The 24,339-nt window shown below is 40.3% G+C and overlaps 1 protein-coding gene and 1 non-coding gene across 2 annotated transcripts in view; both read right to left on the reverse strand.

The window, feature by feature from the left end:
- Hecw2 (HECT, C2 and WW domain containing E3 ubiquitin protein ligase 2) overlaps positions 1–24,339 on the reverse strand; it is a 374,703-nt gene that overhangs the window by 72,033 nt on the left and 278,331 nt on the right. Inside the window, exons 15-17 of the mRNA XM_032901106.1 lie at positions 12,087–12,221; positions 8,420–8,522; positions 6,218–6,314 (exon numbers count right to left, since the gene is read on the reverse strand). Coding sequence (XP_032756997.1) covers positions 6,218–6,314; positions 8,420–8,522; positions 12,087–12,221 — 335 coding nt within the window. The remainder of the gene's footprint in view (positions 1–6,217; positions 6,315–8,419; positions 8,523–12,086; positions 12,222–24,339) is intronic.
- Positions 7,606–7,774, reverse strand: LOC116899928. The gene has a single exon (XR_004387897.1). It is a non-coding gene; the product is annotated as a U1 spliceosomal RNA (small nuclear RNA).

Consider the following 24,339-nt stretch of genomic DNA (forward strand, 5'->3'; position numbering starts at 1 on the left):
TTCACAGGCATTTCAATGATTCCAAGCCCATCATTCTAACAATAAGTGCCTTTAATGTACCAGGATAGAGTTTAATAGTTTCTATGAATTATAACATTTTGTTATATATTTGGTAACAAGTGTTTTAATTGAAAATAATTCATAAATTGAAACTAACTCCCTATACTTTGGCTTTAAAATAAACATACTCCAAAATGCAAAGATGAGACATAGGTATATGGCAAAGCCTACCACACACATATAAGCTAGCACATACAATCAAATTAAGACATTAAAGTTTAATGAAACTTTAGCTCTCAGAAATTTATTCCAGAGTTTGCTCAGCTCTCTTTCTTTCTAAGGCTGATTTCATTGTACGCATATATAAAAGCTTTCCAAGGTAGGAACTGGTGAAAACTGCACCAGCCAGTCCTCTTGCACAAAGTTAAGCACGACCTAGAGAGCTTTAACTCAAGTTCAGTTGCATGCACAGAATCACATGGTTCCATTTATGTGTACAATCAGTCCCAAGGCAAGTGGCTCTGAGAATCTGGAGAAGTTCAAAGACAAATTATCTTAAACTTAGTCCTTGTGGTATAATCAAGATGTAGAGGACAGACACCTAACATACTAACTGCATTTTACGGTATGTTTGCTAGGCTTAAAAACTCCCAAATGCTTCATAATCCTTACTCCACTTAATTGTAAAAGGATACTGAAGGGCAAAAACATATATCCCTGTTTTTAGAGAAATAACTTGAAAGACTCTTAAATGTTTCAGTCAAAGTCACCTTGAGTCATAAGTAAACTGTAGTGTCAGAATTCAAACAACGGCCTGTCTAACTACAAATATAATTTTAAACATTTATTTATTCACGTATCTGAGCACTCTATTTGCGTGTATGCCTGCAAGACAGAAGAGAGCATCAGACAGAAGAGGGCAGCGGATCGCATTACAGATGGTTGTGAGCTACCATGTGGGAGGTGGGAATTGAACTCAGGACCCCTGGACAAGCATCCAGTGCTCTTAACAGCTGAGCTATCTCTCCAGCCCCCAAGTATGAATTTTTTAAAGTAATTTACTTATTTTAGTTTTATGTCTATTGGTGTTTTGCCTGCATGTATGTCTGTGTGAGGGTGTCAGATCTTAGAGTTACAAACAGTTGTGAGCTGCCAGGTAGGTGTAGGAATTGAAACCCAGTCCTCTGGAAGAAATTAGTGCTCTTAACCACTGAGCCACCTCTTCAGCATCCCAAATATGAATTTTTAAGGTACATACCTAACTACTATCCAAGAGCCATGACTTCTGTGAGAGTTGAGAATCTTCTATCGAAAGTGCCCAATGACTATTTATAAAATTGTCTATAAATTATTTTAATGAGATGCTTTTAAAAATTCAATAGTTATCCCCATATAAATGGTTCAAAGGAGAATAACAGTCCCAGTCTAGAGTTCCTATTATTTAAATTGAGTAAAGCAGCAAAGATCAGAACCCTGTTCGGTTGGTCTTCAAACCTAAGTGAGCAGTAGACAAGTTCGAGGAGACTGAGAGTCAGAGAAAGGCAAGACATGTGTCAGGATCAGCAGGTATAAATTCATGGTGCTTAGACCAAGGAGTCCAGGTGATAGCTGAGGTTAATATTTACAGCTCAATTTATAATATGGAAAAATTCACTTGCAATCGAGTTGGATGAGAAATAGGTTAGGAATTATGAACACTGGGATTTGTCTTACTTAAGCTAGTTTTAGGAAACTTTGGAAACTTAAATTCTAAAAAATTCTATATTTTTCTATAATTTTAAGGCAAATGCAATTTGAAAAGTGAATCAGAGCAATGCTCATCTACAATGAAACTGCAAGGTATTCTGAAAAGGATGACAGAAAAACCAGAAAGATCCACATTTGTGTTTGCATTTTGGTAGTGAACTGAGGCACATGCCCCTTTGCTTCTTGGCGCTCAGAACTTCTTGGCTCATTTCCTTATTAGTAACTTAAAATATGAAACGGATTTATTTAAACAAAATGGAAAAAGTATCACGGATTCCGTTCCCATGGCAAGGAACTTGTGTGAGGCCTGTGAAGAGCAGTCAGCCTGGTGCTCGTTCCCAGTGCCGCTTGGGGAACAGGGCTGGCAAGAACAGACTTCCTGGCTGGGCCTAGTAACCACCAGAGAGGGAAGTTCTCAATGCTTACCTCAGGCTGATGATCTCTGCATATAACAAATTAGTATATAAATGCCAGAACTAAAAAAATTATGAAATTTGTATGTATCATTTTCATTCATAAAATATTTCAAGAGATGTCTTAAATGAAGATATTTTACTTTGATACTATACAAGAATTTTTCATTCCAGGTTCACATACACTGGAATCTTGGTGTGACTATTATCCTCCAATGAAAAGGAATAGCACAATTTAACAGTCCAGTAGGGCACCTTATACAGAAGTGGCAGCAAATTTGAATGTTCGTTTGTAAAAATTATATTATCTTAAATTATGAGCATGTATGTGGCGGTTGGTATGTGTATATGTGCACTCCATTTCTCTTGGAGTCACGAGAGACGCTCTGGAGCTGGACTTACAGATGGCCTTTAAACTGCCCACCATGGCTACTGGAGCCCAAACGTGGGTCCTCTCAAAGAGCAGACATTCTCAATGGCTGAGCCATCTTTCCCTCTGGATGCTCACCTCTCTCCTTCTGGATGCTTAGCTGGAGGAATAAACCTCTTCTGGACTAAGGATGTGGAGGGACAACTTGGCACCATTCAACCTTATCATGACCGATAAAGTTAGAGAGAACCAAGATCTCAGAATGGAAGTTGACAGCAAAAGCCATTCTGTACATGGAAACTCACAGGTATTCCACGTGAAAAGAGGAAAGTGCAGCCTCACAGAAGAGAAAACGATATGAATAAAGCTGAATCGGTCGCTTGCTACACTCTGACTTGGAAGGACTCACAAGCAACACGAGAGAGGTACAAAGCAGAGAGACGCCCGCTTTAGTCTCCCTCTGGCATCCCTTACTAAGGGACAAGGACGGTTACCTCTTTCGAGTGGCTGTGCTATCAGTGAGGAAGAATGCCCTGGGGAATACGTGTTGGTAATCCTTGGCTGTGCAGAAACAGAGCTCAAAGATTTCTGGGACACAATGATCCATGGGTCCCATTCCTTGCATCTTTAAGGTCCACACGTTAAAGTCTTCCTTTCCAGGTGGTATTAATGGACAGTGCTGTGGACTTCCAGGAGAAGACGTTTTGAGTTCTTAAACCATCAGGATTGTGCTCCAACGGGGATTGAGAGACCCTAGCTCTTAACTCTTGGTCCTAGCTCTATAATGAGCACTTAGCTTCCTGCTATTTCCATCTGGCAGACCCTGCTTCCCCCAATCACAGGACCAAAGACGAGAGGTCTACCAGATCAAGGACTAGAGACACTAAAAGTAAAGTAAGCTTTTCTTCTTAATAAATTAATTATCTCAGGAACTTTTTTATAATGACAACTGGCTAACACAATCTATTATCAAAAACGTCACTAAAATCTGAGATTAAAAACCTCAGCTTATATTCTACCCCTACATTTGTGGGAACGTTCCTTACAACGCAGTTTTAATTGTGAAACAGAATGTTCTCTCAGATATACGAACTTCTCCTTTATGTTGTTATGATAAGCAAATGAAAACGTGGAGTGACACATACTGGGTAAGAGAAAAAACATTATCTCATCGATTTGAGTTCCTGCCTCATTTGGCTTGTCATGCCTGATGATGTGTCTTGTGGTCACAATCTGTACAGAGTCTCAAAGCATAAATAGATGGAAATATGTCTCGAATCCAGTGAACTAATTTCTCTACAAGAGATTACTGTGTGAGATCTATGCAGAAAAAAATTATACTTCACTAGGAAGCCTGGAAAGATTAACATTGCCAGCCTTCTTAGGAGTCTAAGAAAGCAGAAAGAAAAAAAAAAAAGCTGGACACTGTCAACTGGAGCCTCTCACTGTCCCTCTAACAAGTCTGTTAAAGTTCTAAGTCATTACAGATGTGTGGTACATCAGATGCCTGTTCAGGTAGATTAAATCATTCAGCCTCTCCCACGGCAGAGATGTGAAGATATGCTAATTACTTTAAATAATAACCTTGAGTCCACAGGAAAAGCACAAAATTCCTTAAGTATTTACTTTCTTAGTCTGTTCTGTGGGAAGGGGATGCATTCAGAAGGACCCTCCCCCACAACTCTCTGTCTCTTTCTCTTGTGTGTGCATGTGTGCATGTGTGCATGTGTGCATGTGTGCATGTGTGCGTGCGGCACACCTGGAGGAAGTAAGAGTGAGAGGAACTGAAGTTTTCTTCACCTCCTGATTGACAAGAGAGGAGGAATTTGTTTTGCTTTCAGGTCCAGAATCTCTACAATCCTTAAAGAAGGTTGAACTCACTTCTGTAATTTTATTAATCTCTAGAGGACTGTGGTCTGCTGAGGGGATGCCCTAAGAGAGAAAAGTTCAAAATCCATACTGGAATAATTTTGATAATTTTGGGGATAAGGAACAGCATACTCATGTAAAGAAAGAACTGAAACTCATTGTGGAGTTAGCTTTGCAAAATTAGGATTCTAACATATTTATATGCTATACTTAAAAGTTTGCCCAGTTTATATTCTTCAGAAAGGTAAAGTTTATAAAGGTAAGGGTAGCGTAGTAATATTGACATTTTGCTCACTACATAGAGAGGGCTTTTAGATATCTGAGCAGCAAGGAACAGACCTCCAGGGACAGGTGGGCTGGATGTGATCTAGTGGAAAGGATCTAAGAATCTAATTGAAAAATAAGAATGTGAGAAATTAAATTAGAGCAAGAAAGTCACATAGTCAAGAGTACAAAGACCAATTTCATACATCATAGAACTAATCATCAAATTGGTGTCTAGCCAGGTTATTACACCTGTGTGTGCTGTAGAATTACATGGAGAGAATCAAAGAAAAAACCGCTTGGGCTTCACACATGTTTCTTGAACTGAGCTTCTGGAGAGGGTATAGGAAATAAGTCAAGGGAATGACCTCAAAGATGGAGGAGGAGTGAGAGTTGGATTGGGGCTATGTGGGCTTGACTTCTAGCATTTTGCATTATATAAAACATTACATCATTTGGGTAAAAACAAGGTTGGTAGAAGTAAGTGGATCAGTCTTTAAGAACTACGGCTATGGCATCATTGGCAAATGCTTCTACCATTAAAGGTAAGGTATAGAGACAATCGTGTGTTGTATGGAAACATCACCTGTCCATAAAAAGATGATTGGCTGCTGAACTGAAGCAGGATATAAGAGGGTGGGGTTCTGGCAGGAAGAGAGGGATTCTGGGATAAAGTCTGCTGTGGGAAGAGATTTGCCTTTAACTCTGAGGACACAGAAGCATGAAACTGAGAAGAGGTAACCAGCTATGTGCTACTCAGAAAAGAATAAATGGGTTAATTAAGCTATGAGCTAGTCAGGGAACAAGCCCAAGCTTATGGCTTAGACATTTATACATATATAATTATCAGAGTCATTATTTTAGGAACTGGGGCATGTGTGGAAAAACTCACGATAACAGCAATGTATAAATCATATGAGTACCAGATTATGTAAGATTTCCCCTTTCTGCCACCAGTGATGCACAGCTCACTGAGACCGGAAAACACTGTCCCATATCACAAAACTAAGAGCCATTGTAAGGTTGAAGGTTTAAGCAAAGGTGTTTTTAAATGAAGACCTCTCTTGACAGACAACAGCATGACAGAAAAGGAGAACATATTCAGAATACACAGAGCATTTTGAAGGAGGGACTCACATGGGGGAAATGGGATTCTCTACTTGGGTTCTACTGTGTTTTCATTAAGGAAAAATAGAATGTCCAGTCTAGGACTTTATAAATCTCAACTCGATAAAAGATTACTTACATTGATTCAAGCTACACTTAAAATGCCAGTGTCATTTTTATTTATTTGTTTTTTTGGGAGCCATGATGTATTCTTGGCTAGGCACATTTGATTCCAAGAATCCTGAGGGAAATCTAGGTTATTTACCCAACCTTACTCCACTCTCGTGCTTGGTAGAGAAAACTGGGGCTAAATGGGCAGAGGCTGATGACAGAACACATTCGTGACAACCTTTGTGAATAAGGCCAGGAGGTTAGAGCAGCCTCAGGATGACTGCTCGTGCCACCGAAGCTTAATGATTGATGCTAGTGCCTCCCCAATCCTGGTTACCTGAGCGAGTGGTTTCTGGCAAGATCAGGTTGACGCTCTTGCAGAATTTCAAGGATGTTGGGTTGACGCAAAAACGCAACAATTTTGTCATTGTAGGCTGAAAAAAAAATACAAGGAAACAGCAATTTGTTTTTGTTTTTAAATCTTATTCCGTTCACTCCAGTCTTCAGTTGGAGCTTTTCTGCGACCGTGCCCACAGATGCCTACATTCCATTTTGTTGAAGCTGTTATATGATTATCAGGGTTATACCTGATCCATGTCACTTGCTGTTCTTTTTCAACTCCTCTGACAAACCATATTTACTTTCAATGACAAGATTGGTATACCAACAAAATTAACTATATCAAATTTACCAAAATCAATCTCAAAGCCAGGAGCACAGTGCCAGTCTATAATTCCAGCGTGTGTGAGACTGAAGCAGGAGGGCTGAGTTTGAGGCCAACCTGGGCTACATTGTTAAGACCGTCTCAAAAACCAAACCAAACCAAACCAAGCCAAACCTGCCACCACCAACAAAATTTCAACAGTAGACAACTTCATAGACATGACAACCATAAGAAATGGCAAAGCATCTTCTGGATGAATATTAGCTAGCCAGAGAGGTAAAGAGATAGAACCAGAGAACTCCCCAAACCATAATCACCAGTAACAGTGACAGCTACAGCCACAGTGCTAATGACAAACCATTCTATAACTCTATGTGGAAACAAATACCACATGCAAACAGCTCCATACCAAACCCACTGTATGAATAATTGCAACAGAAATCAACTATAGGCAAAACATATATTTTTAAACAATCTATAACCTATTTACCATGTCTATAGAAATGTCAGAATTGTAATATTTATTAGGGGTACCATTATCACCTTTGTCAGGAAAATTAATCTGTATCTGTAAGATTATTCTGATTAGTTATATTACTAATAATCAGAAATAGGTAATAAATATCATTCAGAGAACCAAAGTTAGAGTGTCCAAATTCACAAACGGTAATTTTATAGGTAGCTATATCTGAAATTTCATGCTGTCCACACACACATATTTTAAAAGTTTTTAAATATTATTTGCTAAAATGGAATTCCAATGTTAACTCCAAGGATCCCTAAATGAACATTTACTGATAGGTGAACTGAAGATACTCTTGTAATGGAATTGTTTTTATTTTGGTCCAAGATCAGAGATGAGGTACTTCTTACACAGTAATTTCTTATAGCTCTTGAAAGTTATGCATGTAGTAGTTACTAACACATTACATATCAATAATGGCATTATCAAATACAGACAGACATCAACCCTAGATTTCTTATCTGGTGGTTGTGAAACTTCTTTAGGTCATGGGTATTGCAGTATACCCATAATGACAAAGGGTTCTTGTTGCTTGTTTCTAGGGTAGACTGCAAATGCACCCCCAAGCTCCTGCACCAAAAGTTTTGTGGTCGAGTTTCCCACATTTGGGGAAAGAACAGGGTAGGCTTGTCTGCAGTGCAACAGGATGCCTTGCCCTGAGAAGATTATCTTCATGCTCATGGCATCTCCCTTACCAGGCCGAGTGTCTTTGGTTTTGAGTGGATATCTTAAAGTAAAACCAAAGAGAAAGCTGCTCTGATTTAAGGTGGGAAGTGAGTCTGTCTGTCCCTCAGCAATGTGTCCATTCTGCAAGCCTTAGGGGCTCCAGGTTTGAGACCAGGAACATACTTTGGCTTTATCATTTCAATGGCGGTTCAGAATGGTTTGCGGCCCTGTAAGCTCACCGCCATTTATTTCAGCTTACTATTCTGGAGACCATCATTGTCTTCTGTGTGTTATAAAAGCCCTTAAGAATGTGGTAGCCTTGGGCTTGATAAGTGTTTGGGGCTACCAGGGATCCACATACCACTTAAATTCTATCTTGGGGTGCAGTGCATTCTAATTACACGTTTGTTCAAATGCTTAATTCACAACGATCACATATCATCTCATTAGATTTTGTTTTTTACTTCAACAATCCAATACTTGCTAAGCAGGACTATAGGATTATTATAAGGCAGAAACTCTCTGTGACCCAAGGGGCAGAGGTTTGTTATAAGCTTCTTAAAGATAATACAGTGGTTTTACGATACAAGGTAAGAAGTGGAAGGCTGGCCACAGGCACGTGTCGGCATAGTACGTATTCTACGCAGTGATAATACAGATAAAGATTTGTAGAAAGAGCTACATACCCACTGGAACCATGTCCTGGTACTGTGGCCTACTGACCGTATTGAATGTACTGGCTGGCCTGGGAAGAACGGGTGGTCCTGCATGCCGAGAGTCTTCTCCTACCTGGGAACACAAGCAACAGTTATGTCTGTACCACGAGCTAGAAGACTTGGCATTGACACCTCAAACCGAGTTGTTCAAAAACACTTATCAGGGGAAATGACCAACTGATGAGAACAGGTGCTAGCTGTGGGGCTGACACCAGGTCTTAAAAGGTCTGTTCTAAAAGCTGGTGGGGGATGATGTCCTTGATAGAAGCTGGGTCAGTGAGTATGAGTGCCTCCGTGGTTCAATCTGTTTGTAATCACCAAGGCTGCAGAAGCAAAATAGTAGACTGGTTCATCAGGAATAACTTCTGCACAGGCAGAAACGCGACCTGTCATAATACAATCAGCGGAACAGGTGGGTGATACGATGTGAGAGGGGCTGTGCCAGGATCTTCCTGCCTTTATTTATCTAGGCAGATGAGGGAATTCCCTGCCTCAGCAGAGGAGCTGAGCTGTAGTAATCCTCCTGTGGGGTTGTGCATTAGGACATTATCTCCTCAGAAGCAATTTTACATGCCCATTAGAGGACCTGGTGTAACAGCTCTTTCTGGTTTGAGCCTCCCACACCAGACAGCTAACAGTAGCAGGTGTGTAAGATCTAAAAAAGGTCGCCCTAGCCTGAATTATTTATTGTACCTATTATAGATTTAGAAACCCCTACGAATACTTGACTACTCATTTGTGTTCTTTCAGGAAACTCTAACATTGCTTTAGCGTCTGTTCTAGCATTTTCTCTCATATTCCAGAAGTCCTTTAAGACAACTATCATGATTATGAGAAGTGAGAGGACAAGAGGTAATACTGGATTTATAAATTGTTACTTCTCAAATAGAGCTTCTATCTCCTCCTGCTGAAATCTTCATAGCCATATCATTATACTGCATCAGCAATTAAAAATAAATTAAATATAAATTAAAAATAAAACAAATATTGCGTATTTTTGAGGTGCCTTCTAAAGCTCTTCACAATAGAAACAGCCTTTCTGTCCTCTCTAGCTTACGTATTCTTCTGGAATGTTCTTATTCAAAGGGTAGTTCAGACAGCCCCCTCCTCCACAAAACCTTCCCTTGCCTTCAAGCTGAAGTTAAAGTACAGTTCTGTCCTCTGATCTCCCGTGGTGCTTGGTGTATATTTCAAAACCAGTTGTTATTATTAACAGGTTTATTAGTTGTTTCCTATGCCCGAATACAGATGGAAACTATAAAAAAGAAAGTCTGTATTACTATCTAAAAGAGTTATAAAAGCACAGCTTTCTACCTCAGCTGTTAAAAAAAGGTTTTCTTTTAAAGAATGTTATTTTTTATTATTATTGTAGGTATTGTTCATGGGTGCCACGGTGTGCATGTGTATGTCAAAGGGCAAATATGAGGAGTGAGTTCTCTCCTTCTGTTTTTGGGTTCTAGGGATTAAAGTCAGTGCGACAACGTGTACAGCCAGGATTTTACACAGCTCTCCCCTGCCCCAGCATCCTCACGGGACCTTTCAGTTTATCAAAGATTTTTCCTCTTATTTTTATTCATTTAAAGTATAGTTTTAAATTGGCTTTCCATGTTCAGAACATGGGAAATTAGTGTTACTTGTGTTTGTCATATTCCCAACCACATGAGAGCAGGTGATTATTGCCACAGCAGAGACACCAGCTTGTCTGTCAACTGTAGACATTGCTGAACAAAGCCAGGATGGTAACAGACCCATTACATAACCACAAGTCTTCTCGGCCTGCTTCCTATGAGTTATTTGGTTTGAGGAACACAGCCAGCCACTCTGGGAGGTGGGGGACCCAGTCATTCTCTGTACACCTCCAGGCAGGGAACTTGAACATCTCTGTCTACCATTCTATATGATTTCCTGTGTGTCATCATTTCCTAGAACAGCCACAGGTCTTCTCAAAGACCTCACTTCTTAAAACCAGACCACAAGACAGTGGTCAGTTTCTCCCAGAAATACAGGTAATGTTTCTAGCTGTGCACACTGCTCTCCCAAGTGCACCCTAAAGGGGATTCTTAGAAAGGCTGAACAAGGAGTTGGGGATTTGGCTCAGTGGTAGAGCGCTTGCCTAGGAAGTGCAAGGCCCTGGGTTTGGTCCCCAGCTCCGGGGGGAAAAAAAAAAAAAAGAAAGGCTGAACAATACTGTAGCTGTACGCTGTGTTACTGTTCACTGTTCAGCTCCCACCAATAGAAGAGAGGTTTTCATTAAGTTGCTAATTTATTCTTGGGAAGCCCTCTTCCATGACTGGGTACCCCTAGACCATGAAAGTAATTCAAAGTTCTGAGCCAGATGTTCTAAAGTGTAAGTCTAGCTATTAATCTTGTGTATGCTTTCCCAGAAACACTGTCCTGACTGAACAGAACAGCCACCTTCAGCCTGTGATGTCATAGTTAAAGTGCACTGTCCATGTGATAAAGCCAGGCAGCGTCCTAATTGCACTATACATCCACACACAGTCCAAGGGTCAGAGTTCAGTTGTATTTGGTAAGATGAATGCTCTTAGTGTCCTCCAGATCACCAGAACGGTTTACAGGACAGCAAGATAAAGATTTATTGGCTACTCATAAAACATAAATATTTTCATGCATACCTCACCCTGCATTAGACTTATATATCATTTTTATATGAGCTTCTCATGTATGTCCTTCTATAAACAGTGAACACATGATACGTTAAAGCAGAGTGAACGTGAGGGGGAAATTTCTTGAGTGGAATTTTGATGACTTTAATCCAGTTATTTATTGCACTCATAATTTTTTTCTTATAAGAAAGCCTTCAGAATATTTGGCCAACAATATAATATTGGAAATATGATATGCGTTTAGAAATGGCAGGCAGGAAAGGAATCTTAATTCCTTTTGTCTAAGGGAATTCTTAGAAGCCATAGTATGTATGCACACAAGGCATAAACTTATGTTTTTAAGTTGTTCAAAGAAAAGAGAAATGAGATCTTTGTGTGTTTTGGGCTAGGGTATTGGAGAGCCCTCGTGTGGTTACCATGAACCACTGCAAATGCCAAAGTAGACTGTAGTGGGGTGTCAGTTCTGTAACACTTAGTCAGACCATCTTCTCTGGGCAACCATCATATACATACATCAATTCTGGCAAATACATTCTAATTTTAGACGATCCCACATCGCTATAGATTCATCCTTGGATAAATATTTTAATAACATCCAGAAAGCCTCATTTAAGATATTCTTCTCTGTAGTTGACAGCATTTTAGCCCACTAAAAACTCATTCATTTTTTTTCTTATGAGACTATCCTTGGGTGTCCAAAGGGATTATTATCTTCTGTGAGCATTTTGCATATTTTCAATCATCTCTGAGTTAAATATGAAACTTTATTCTTCAATATTTTATCACATACCCCCAAGCATTAAATTTGCAATCGAGCCTAGAGGTATTTTTGTCAACATTCTAAAACTTTTTAAGCATCTAAATAATACACTGAAACTAAATCAAACAAACAAACAAATAAATGAAAATCTCCAAAACAAGCAAACAACAAAAGGCAACTCAGTTTCACAAAGTACCATATCCTGTCCGATATTAATCAACTGGTCGGTCCCTAAGGGGCCAGGACTCACCTCACCCGCGCTGTGACTGCGTTGCCTCGTCAGGTGTTGTCGATGAACCAGCGCACTCGTGGGCCTACTGCTCTGAAGTGGGAGCCGAGGATCAATGAACGTGGTGGTTCGGGAGTTGTGGTCGACAAAAAATGCCTAGGATACAACCCACCACATCAGCAGAGCCGTCAACACACACTACACACATGTCTCAGCCAACCCAGAATATTGCACGGTCGGGAAATGACCCATTTCTGAGGAATGATCTTGGATTGGTTTTCTCATAATTTCCAATCCTTGGAAGAATTTTTTATATATATCCATTAAGAAATGGTAGACTAGGGGTTGGGGATTTAGCTCAGTGGTAGAGTGCTTGCCTAGCATGCACAAGGCCCTGGGTTCGGTCCTCAGCTCTGAAGGGAAAAAAAAAAAAAAAAAAAAAAAAAAAAAGAAATGGAGGACTAGAGAAAGACACACTTAATCTGGATCTGGAATGAGGGAAGCAGGAAGGAAAATTATACTAGGTTTTAGAAAATGCTCTAAAAGATAGTCATCAAGATGTGCTCCAAGAAGGATGCCACAGGGTGGACGCTTGGACCTGGGTGTGGTCGCACATGCCTGCCATCCCAACACTCTGACTGGAGGAGCGAAAACATCCTAAGTGGAGGCTACCCTGCGATATGGAGGGAGGGATTGTTTCAAAACAAAACAACAGTCATAACAATGGGCAGAGGGGCATTCGAACTTCTTTAACTGCTGCGGCTGGGTTCCTTCTATACCTGGTTATTATATATTTCTAGTCATCGAAACGTCACCGTCACACCTCCTTTTTTCCTAATGCAGTCAGCCTCTAGACTCTTCCATTTTCCCAGTGTCCCCTAAGCACCACTCATTTTATGTAAGTACAGTGGTTTCTCAGTTGCTCATACATTTAAATATTTTTATTACTAAGCCTTTTATAAGACTGTTTCTTCTCAGCAGTTTGATGCCATCATTACTCTGAAACAAAGTTTCTATTGGCTACCCTCTGTCTCTAAGTCATCCCAAAACACTTTCAGGGTTCCTACAAAAACAAAACAAAACAAGAAAAAACCCAAAAACAAAAAAACAAAAAAAAACCCAACCAAAAACAAAATCAAAGTATCACAGAACAAAGCAGAAAAACCACAGAGCAAGAATGTTTCCAGTCCCTTCTCATACTGTGGGATTTCTAAGTGCAAAAAACTAAGTAGGTCTTCTCCAATTTAAGAGATGAAACGTTCTGTTTCTCAGGGAAAAGCACATGAGTGACAGTCCTCATGGCCTTGTATTGACAAGCTCTGGCCTCAAATTTCATGCCAGCCTCTACTTTATCTAGGTGTCATATACACCTGTTCATCATTCCTGACTTTATTCAAAGCGTCATGAAGTAGCAATCGTTTTTACAAATAAGCATGTTTTACTCCTGCCTTTACAAAGCAGATATCAAGTCTCTTTTTTTGTATAAACTAAAATCAAGAAGATTTTATTACAAATGTAATATAAGGAAATATATAATACATAGTATATAATATTATCACAATGTATTACTTAAGGAAAAAATTCAAAAAGTGTTAAAATAGTATTGCCTAATTATGTAGTACCTTAGGAATGCTCTCAAGAGATGGGTGGTGATTAGAGGCACCATGATGCACTTGTAATTACAAGCACAAATGGGTGTCTGCATGTAGGTCAGCGCTGATTTGCATATAGTGTCAGAACCTAATTTGATGTTAACAGGCTTGTTTAAAACCCATTCTCTAAAGAATTATGTAAATGTCTTGAGGGAAGGCACCATTTCTTACTCACCCTATCATCCTCAATAGCTTTTAGGGCTGACCTGGGAGAGAAGAGAAGCACTCAAGAAATAACCAAGGGCTCCAAACAGAGTCCCAGCGAGAGTACAAGGTGACAGCTCGCAGCTAACTAACCAAGAACTAAAACTTATGAAAAACACAAAAACAGTTAAATATGTGGAAAAATTAGAAAGAAATGAAAGGGTTATATGGAATATAAGTTATGAGAAAGTCGAGAAGGTAAGAATATAAATAGGAGAGGAAGTTTTGAAATTCAAATTATAGATATGAATAAACTCCCAGACTAAAAGGAATCAAGTATGTTTGGTTTCACACCCAGGGACAAATTACTGAGCTACGTATCTTACATACCAAAGCAGACCTGGCCTCTAGGTTCTCTGAGCATCCCTAAGTTCCTACCTGGCATACCCTGCCCTAACTGTGAACTTTCCAGCCCTGGGTTGGGCTACCCCTCCCCAGAGGCTCTTCCCTATATAATCCAGACATTTTGCATGTTCTCTTCCTCTTCCTCTTCCTCTTCCTCTTCTTCTTCTCCTCCTCCTCTACTTCCCCTTTTTCCTCCCCCTTCTCCCCCTCCCCTCTTCCTCTCTTCCTCCTCCTCCTCCTCCTTCTTCTTCCTATTATTCTTCCTCTTCTCCTCCTCCTGTGTCCTCTCCTTTCTTTGTGCACATGTCCTTCCCCCCATCCACCCCTACCCTGCCCAAACCCCATGGTGACTTCCCTAGCCTTGGTCTTTGAGGCCATCGAGGAAGCCTGAGAGTTGCTTCCTAATACACTTGCATTTAATATAATCTAATCTGGTTTGAATTCTTAGGACCTGGAGGACACCCTGCTATTCACTGCTAATGTACTTTTGGGCAAGCTGCCTCCAATATTTTAAGGCTCCATTTTCTTCTTCTATTAAATTATGACATCACATCTATATTGCGACAGGATTCCTATTAAATTATGACATCACACCCATACAAACTAATGAGAAAGTCCATATACATTTGAAAACACAATTTCTATGGCATTTCAAATAAGAGTTACTGTCATTATCATGACTAATAGTTTTGAATTTTAAGCCTTTTTCTAAACATTCCAAAGTTTCTTGCTATGGTCCATGCACAGCGATCCCTAGAGAATCAGTGAAAGCAATGATCCCAGTCTCCTCGTATCTGAGGGTCAAGACTAAGTGGAATACGTCACTTGTCAGAAGCCTCCTCACCAGGGACACTGGTCAGTCCTTTCGCTCACCCTCTCCCCTGTTCTCTAAAGACAGACTGTAACAGCCGACACACTAAGACAATAGACGTGGATAAGCAGGAGATAGAAAGAACCAGGGGGCTCTTGCAGCCCCAGAAATCTCCTAGTAAATTCAGCTCGCTCACCTTTGAACTTCCGTGTGTGGAATAAACTCTGTATGGGTTTTCCTATCACGGGACAGACACGCCAATCCTAGCTGGTCACACTGAAAGCCCCACTGCAGAGCATGCATGTCCTCTCTAAACTCCAAGCTGGAGCTGCCATCCTCACAGAAGGTCTTCCTTACTTGACAAATAATGACATTGGTCACCATTAACACAGTTGTGTCACAGTTGTAGGTTTCAGGGATACAGTTGGAGTCTACAACGCTGGGAACCTGAACCCACCTTTCATCTGAGTCCATGACCCAATGAGGACTCTTTCCTCCTCCCTCTCTGCTTCTCATAGGCTCTTCTATGCTGCTTTCTCTGGCTTCTCTCACACCTCATTCCAGCTTGGTTTTGGAAAAGCACTGAAGTATGCCCTGCACTGGGCTGAGAAGCACAGCCACCCACAGCAGCGCTTGGCCTCTCTACTGCTGCAAGCTGAGAACGCTGCTCCTGGTGCGGCCCTGTTCAGTTCTCACTGTTAACACGGCGGAGGCATGGCCATGGGCAGGAAAGAGGTGCTCAGTGTACATCCTGAGGGATTCCGTTTCAGAGTCAGGTGGAATGTGTGTATTGTCTACACGTCTTTCCAGTTCCAGTGAGAGGAACAGTCTTGAAAATCATTCAGTGCTACAGACCGAGGGCTGTAACAGGAAACAGGAATACCTCTCTCTCTCTCTCTCTCTCTCTCTCTCTCTCTCTCTCTCTCTCTCTCTCTCTGTGTGTGTGTGTGTGTGTGTGTGTGTGTGTGTGTGTGTGTGTGTGGTGTTTTAGCTCTGCTCAGGGCCTTCTGTGTGAACTTGGATGGGTTTCCTTAGTATTTTGCCTTTTTAGCTTATTTGTAAAAGGGGTGACTCAGGTCACGTTCAGGTTGTTAAAAATGTAGGTGACTTTAAAGTGAAATGGGCCTGGGTTTCATTTCTAATACCGCCATGAGTAAGCAAATAGAGATGAAGCATGAAAAATCCCCATGAAATTTGTAGGCTGGCTGGTTCCATCGGTGACACACATCAATTATATCAGAGAAGTGGATCACTTTCCACAGGGAATGCTAACTAGTTCAGATGAGCAACGAGGTTGACCTGGTCCCTTTTTAAAAGAATTGGGTCACTTTCATGTCACAACTTTTGAATACCCTGCAATTACTTCTGAGTATCTAACATGTAACTGTCTGAAACTTCATTTAAAAAGCAATCATCTGAAGAAATAAGTCCTTTTCAAATTAGCTGCTCACAGAGCCCGTTTTAAACAACACCATTCCCCTACTGCTAAGTTTCATTAAGGAAAGCCACTCAAGCTTCACGGCTGGGCCAACTAAGAGCAACAACAGAGGAAGGGCAAGGAATGCAAAGATACAAACTCAAAATCTCATTTTAAAAACATCTGCCCTTTCACAGCTCCAGGGCACAGTTAAGAGTGAAAAAATATGGGGTGGTTGGAGCCAAGTGGCATTTTAGTGAGGCCAAACAAAACACGTTTCTCTCTTTACACAATTCTCTTTCTCTTTAAAAAGAAAACAAAACAAACCTTCGATTATTTTAAGCGAAGAAAAAGCTGTCGGTATTTATGAAGAAATACTAACCTCAGGCTCCACAATCTAAGCTAAGCAAGCTTGGAATTATTTCCAGTTAGTATCTGGCAAGCCAGGGAAGACATATGAAAGGACCGTGTAAAGATGACAAAGCACAGAGCTGTCCCCCCGACCCTACCCTAGCCCCACAGACAGCCGCAGCTCTTGTGTTTGCTTTCTCTCCTTTACTAGTGCATCACTGCTGAAGGCTAAAAATGGAATGATCCAAATCAACACATTTTCTATGGGAAAGAGAGGCATTACTATAGAATCTGAAAGTAACATTTTAAAAATTCCAATGCACATCAAGAGGATAACTTAAAAAGAGGGAAAGGGAGGCCCATCTTTCCTGGTTCAGACAGTTCCTTCAGATTCCAAGAACTTGGATTTTACTCAGCAACATCTACAACACCCAAGTCTGTACGGTTCCCTCACTCAAAATGACACACAGCCCTAGAAAAACAACCTCATTTACCATTTTCATTCTTTATCTGTTAATCTGCAGTTTTTAAAACAGAAATCTATTAACATATTAATTATACAAAATAACAAGTGTCACTGTGACCTTTTTATAACTGTATTTAATATATTTTGATCATATTTATCTCCCCATGGGTTTTTTTGATTTGATATCCTTTACCACTTAAAAATTAGTCCAGGGGGTCCTTAAAACCAGTGAACTATCTATACATCCGGTGCTTCATTCCATGTCCTTCTGGATAGCTTGAGTCCCACAACACTATGTGTAGAAAAACAACTAAAGAAAAGCAATGATTTGGTCAAGTAAATAAAACAAAATAAAGAAAAATAAAACAACCACCCTATATTTTGCAAAGTAGAGCTTATATTCCAAAAGGATTGTGGCTTTTTGTTTTTGCTTTTGAATCCATGTGAGAGTTCTACATTTTAAGTTGTCTTTTATTCGCTGAGCTGAATAGAACCCGACCCAGTAAATAATGACTATAGGTTTGACGTAGGATGGACATCATGGCCAACCCTGGGATGACTGACACAGCTCTACAGTTTGGTTGCCTCTGGTTAAACAAGAATCTCCAGCCCTTAGTATCTTCCACCAAGCAAATGTTTATTTTGTTCTCAGACTTTTTTTTCTCCCAAAGACAACTGCCACATTGGTGTCATTACAGCTGGGTGTTTACATCGTTCTCATACGAAAACGCCCAGACTCACTCTCAAAGTCACAGCTCCCAGAGTTACAAAGTTTGGATATAAAAATGATTTTTTAGATCAGCTGGGAGATAATACAGCTGATTTTTAGAGATGGAAACAACAAACTATGGGAAAGACTTTTTGCAAAAATTATTATGATTGCTTTATGGTTTTATTTTAAAAACACAAAGATTATGACATATCACTTGGAAGTTTCTTTGTTGTCAGAAGCCACCTTGGAAAGGCTAAGGCATGGAGATGGCCCACTGTTTTGCATGCCTGTAATAGGTGAGCTCTGAGATGCCGGGTCCTTAGAGATTTCATCCCAGGATTGCTTCCTATTGGTGATGTGCCTTTCCTGTCACTATTACATAATGATTCCTGGGCACCAGCCTATCCTATTGGACGAATTTCCTACAGATAAACACGAAGATGTACTCTCATATAGTAACGCTGTATAGATAAATTGATGATGTTACAATTTCATTGTCAGAGAGAAGAAATAAAATGTGGCATTTGGGGCTTAGCCCCATCCAAAAAAACTCCAAGCTGCTCACCTGGCTAGCCAGGGACCCTTGAGTCAAAGAGAATAGAACCCTAGCAATTGAACCTGCCCGCCTTCCTTTCTTCTTTTCTTCCTTCCTTCCTTCCTTCCTTCCTTCCTTCCTTCCTTCCTTCCTTCCTTTAAGATTTCTTTATTTATATTTATAACTACACTGTAGCTATCTTCAGATCCCATTACAGATGGTTGTGAGCCACCATGTGGTTGCTGGGAATTGAACTCAGGACCTCTGGAAGAGCAGTCGGAACTGCTGAGACATCTCTCCAGCCCAAGCCTTTTTTTCCTTAATCCCCTGCTGCTAATTAATTACCAGAAGCCAGAGGCCTTTGGTAATCAGCGGCTTACTGACCTCATGGCACTGACACAAGTCAGTTAAAATCTACCCATTATCTCTGCATGGGAACCAGGACACATCTGGGGTATTCCTGTCTTGTGTCTTCCCTTTGGATTTTATTTCCTCATTCCTATTTTCTCACTTCATAACTCATTTTAATCAGCTCAAATACCATTTTCATTATGAAAATTCCATGCATCCCATGTCAGAAGCAGACTACCCTAGACTGGGGTCTTATCTTGCAGAACCTAGACCAGTGCTGTGACATAAAACTTTTAGAACATTTTTATTATATTTTATCTAGATGTGAGGTGTGCATATGGGGCACTTATGTGAAGGTCGGAGGATAATTTGTAGGAGTGGGTGTTTCATTCCATCATCTGGACTCAGGTCATCAGGCTTGGTACCAACACCTCTACTTCTGAAGCAGGCCACCTGCCTGCCACATAATCCTGATCACCTGAAGTAGGGGGATCAGGATTAAACGGCAGTCCCTGGAGGAGGGGTGCCTGATTCCCTTATTCTGAAGCCCACCATTCTGTGCCATCCTATGCATCTGCCCTACGTTCAAAGCTACTTGCATTTGAAGAATAGTTTTTAAAACCTGGTTCAACTAGCAAGGTTGATGAGGAATACACAGGCAGCACAAGAAGAAGTCATTGATTCCTAAGAGGACAAGAGACTCTACAAGGGAATCCACCCTGATCCCCAAAGGTGTTTCGGGCAGAAGCAAACATTTCAGGCCAGACTGTGCTGCAGTGGCCAAGAACAGCACACACTACCCAAAACAAAACAAGGACAGACCCTACTGTGAAAGGCCATTCCAAGGGCCACCATGGTAGAGGGAGATGCAGGCCCTTATGAAGAACGAGACACTGATGTTACGTCTACCATGCTCTTTGGGATTCACTGAGCACTCACTGATCAAGTAAGGGCTCATTCGTGAGTAAAATATCTTTGTTTTCATAAAATTTATTATTGATACATTTACATACATTGTATTAAGATCCCTGCTCTGTCCAGATCTCCACCTGGTTCATTGGGGAGCAGGATCAGGGTTGGCAGCTCTGGGCTCCATATGCAATAGCCACCAGTTCATCTTGCAGATGTCAGTGTATGTCTTATTACCGATGCCCCCAAACGAAATAACTTCTAAGGGCTTATGAATACACAGACATGATTTTATCTTCTGAAACTTAATAAGTCTAATGCTGAACAAGTTGTAAGCCGTGCCATCTAACCATCAGCACCGCTACACAGATCTCAGAGTGTGGGGTATGGGGAGAATACAGGTACATCCATGTGTTAGGAAAGAACCCTGGACCCTTTCTTGGATGATTGTTTATAAAACTAAACCTGGATTAATTGTCAGCTTCAAAGTTACAAAATTAAAGTAACTAAGGAAAGAGCAACAAGGCACAACTAAAACAAATGTAGTAGAATTTTAACAAGAGACCGCTCCAAATGACGTTAAGAAAGAGAAGCATTAACACAGTAGTTTGTGTGCCCTCTCACACCCCATCTTCACTTCCAAGAAGTGACAGCCTTGGGCAACAGGGTCTTTGGGAGGTGATTACCAAAAGAGAATGGGACCCTCATGAAAGGGATCAGCGCTGGTTCAAAGGAGCCCCCAGAAAGCTACCTTATGACTTTTGCAGTTTATGAGAATTCAGCTCCCCCCACCCCACCCCAGCTGGACACCTGGACACATGTAAATGGATCCTGAATACCTCAGCCTCCACAATGGTACACATGTAAACCATTCACTCTACAGTTTATCAGAGCACTTACAACAGGCTAAGATCACCACACAGTTGGATATTAAATCAGTTTAGAACCATGTAACATATCCTCAGAGATTAAGGAAGGCAAAATCTATAGAATCTATAAGCTAAAAACAGGAATTTCTTCCTTTTAATTGAATCTATTCACTGTAAAACCAGTTTTACTGACACTGAATTTAGACACCACGCAATTCGTTCATTTAATGTATGTGTTTTACTCTTTCAGTATAGACATAGAGATGGGTAACCATGGCCACTACCTAAGTTTAGTATCGTTTTCCTCCAGAATGAAATCCTATACCCATTAGCATTACTGGCCACCACTCCAAGCAGCCAATAATTTATTTTCTGTCTCTGTGGTTGCCTGTTCTGGACATGTCACACTACGTGACCTTTTGAGTACTTTCTTTCCCTTAGCAAACATTTTCAAACTTCATATGTGGCATGCTATCGATTTCATTCCTTTGTAGTATCAAGCGATATTCCAGCAAATCAATCTGCCACATTTTATTTATTCATTAATACACATTAAGCTTATTTCAAACTTCTTGTTTTTATGAGTAATATAGCTATGAATGTAAAAATTCATGTTTTTATGAGGAGATTTCATTTATCTTGGGTATATATGGCAGCTATTCACTTAATCTGGTTGGAAACTCCCAGACTATTTCTTTTCTTCTTTTTTTAAAAAATGTTTTTATTGGTTATTTTTTTATTTACATTTCAAATGTTACTCCCTTTCTCAGTTTCCTGTCCATAAACTCCCTATCCCATCTCCCACCCCCTTCTTCTATGAGGGTGTTTCCTCACCCAACCACCCACCCCTTCCCGCTGCCCTGCCCTGACATTCCCCTACACTGGGGGTCCATCCTTGGCAAGACCGAGGGCTTATCCTCCCACTGGTGCCCAACAGAGCCATCCTCTGCTACATATGCAGCTGGAGCTATGGGTCTGTCCATGTGTACTCTTTGGGCAGTGGTTTAGTCCCTCAGAACTCTCGTTGGTTGGTTGGTATTGTTGTTCTTATGGGGTTGCAAGCCCCTTCAGCTCCTTCAATCCTTTCTCTATCTAACTCCTCTACTGGGGACCCTGTTCTCAGTTCAATGGTTGGCTGCTAGCATTCGCTTCTGTATTTGTCATGCTCTGGTTGAGCCTCTCAGGAGACAGCTATATCAGGCTCCTGTCAGCATGAACTTCTTGGCTTCATCAATATTGTCTAGGTTTGGTGGATATATATATATATATATATATATATATATATATATATATATATATATATATCATGTGTGTGTGTGTGTGTGTGTGTGTGTGTGTGTGTGTGCTGGATCCTCAGGTGAAGCAGTCTCTGAATGGCCATTCCTTCAGTCTCTGCTCCAAACATCAGTCTCCATATCTCCTCCTATGAATATTTTTATTCCCCCTTTTTAGAAGGACTGAAGTATCTGCACTTTAGTCATCCTTCTTCTTGAGCCTCATGTGTTCTGTGGCTTGTATCTTGCATAATTTGAGCTTTTGGGCTAATATCTACTTATCAGTGAGTACATACACTATGGTTTTTTTTTTTTTTTTTTTTTGTTTGTTTGTTTTTTTTTTGTGATTGGGTTACCTCACTCAGGATGACATTTTCTAGTTCCATCCATTTGTCTATGAGTTTCATAAACTCATTGTTTTTGATAGCTGAGTAGTACTCCATTGTGTAGATGTACCACATTTTCTGTATCTATTCCTCTGTTGAAGGGCATCTAGGTTCTTTCCAGCTTCTGGCTATTATAAATAGGGCTGAACTAGTGGAGCAACTATATGTTGGAGCATCTTTTGGGTATATGCCCAAGAGAGGTATAGCTGGGTCCTCAGGTAGTTCAATGTTCAATTTTCTGAGGAACCTCCAGACTGATTTCCAGAGTGGTTGTACCAGCTTGTAATCTAACCAGCAATGGAGGAGTGTTCCTCTTTCTCTACATCCTCTCCAGCATCTGTTGTCACCTGGGTTTTTGATCTTAGCCATTCTTACTGGTGTGAGGTGGAATCTCAGGGTTAATTTACATTTTTTAATTTACATTTCCCCAGTGACTAAGGATGTTGAACATTTCTTTAGGTACTTCTCAGCCATTCAATATTCCTCAGCTGAGAATTCTTTGTTTATTACTGTACCCCATTTTTAATAGGATTATTTGACTCTCTAGAGTCTAATTTCTTGAGTTCTTTGTACATATTGGGTATTAGTCCTCTATAAGACATAGGATTGGTAAAGATCTTTTCCCAATTTGTTGGTTGCCATTTTGTCCTAATGACAGTGTCCTTTGCCTTACCGACGCTTTGCAATTTTATGAGGTCCCATTTGTCGATTCTTGATCTTAGAGCATAAGCCACTGGTGTTTTTTGTTCAGGAAATTTTCCCCAGTGCCCATGTGTTCAAGGCTCTTCCCCACTTTCTCTTCTATTAGTTTTAGTGTATCTGGCTTTATGTGGAGGTCTTTGATCCACTTGGACTAGAGCTTTGCACAAGGAGATAAGAATGGATCGATTTGCATTCTTCTACATGCTGACCTCCAGTGGAACCAGCACCATTTGTTGAAAATGCTATCTTTTTCCACTGGATGGTTTTAGCTCCTTTGTCAAAGATCATGTGACCATAGGTGTGTGGGTTCATTTCTGGTCTTCAATTCTATTCCATTGATCTACATACCTGTCTCTGTACCAATACTATACAGTTTTTATCACTATTTCTCTGTAATACAGCTTGAGGTCAGGTATGGTGATTCCTCAAGAAGTTCTTTCATTGTTGAGAATAGTTTTTGCTATCCTGGGTTTTTTTGTTATTCCAAATGAATTTGCAAATTGCTCTTTCTAACTCTATGAAGAAATGAGTTGGAATTTTGATGGGGATTACAATGAATCTGTAGATTAGCTGGTAGAAGCATAGAATGGTAGCCTAAACAGCAGTATTTGAGGGTCCCAACTTCTTTACCTACCCAGGGCAGATATTCTCTCCATACTCAATCCAAAATTTAATGTGATAGTCTTACTCTTTGATTTTTTTTTCTTTTTCTTTTTCTTTTTTTTTTTCGGAGCTGGGGACCGAACCCAGGGCCTTGTGCTTGCTAGGCAAGCGCTCTACCACTGAGCTAAATCCCCAACTCCTTACTCTTTGATTATTAATTATTATAATCTATTGACTTGCTTATTTTTATTCTATGTATATGAGTGTTTGCCTGCATGTTTGTACATGCTCCATGCATGTGTCTGATGTCTGAGGGGAAAAGGAGAGAATGTTGGATTCTTCTGGAACTAAGGTATAGATATTGTAAACTTCCATATGGTATGGAGAATTGAATCAGGGTCCTTTGGAAGAGCAGCCATTGCTCTTAACCATTGCTCCATCCCTTTCAATCTTACATGAATGTTCTATACCATTCCCTTCATCTGCATTACTTAAGAATTGGTTTACACCTTGTTACTCCCATAGCAAACTGAATGGATCTATGTTCCTGTGAAATCTCACAGTGTCTAATTAAAAATTATACACATGGACACACACACACACACACACACACACATCTTTTCAAAATTAAAGACCAAAAACACATCACAAATATATAATGTAAGCAATCCAAGACAATCTATGAAT

The sequence above is a fragment of the Rattus rattus genome, chromosome 4, assembly GCF_011064425.1.
Source record: "Rattus rattus isolate New Zealand chromosome 4, Rrattus_CSIRO_v1, whole genome shotgun sequence".
NCBI classification, from domain to species: domain Eukaryota; kingdom Metazoa; phylum Chordata; class Mammalia; order Rodentia; family Muridae; genus Rattus; species Rattus rattus.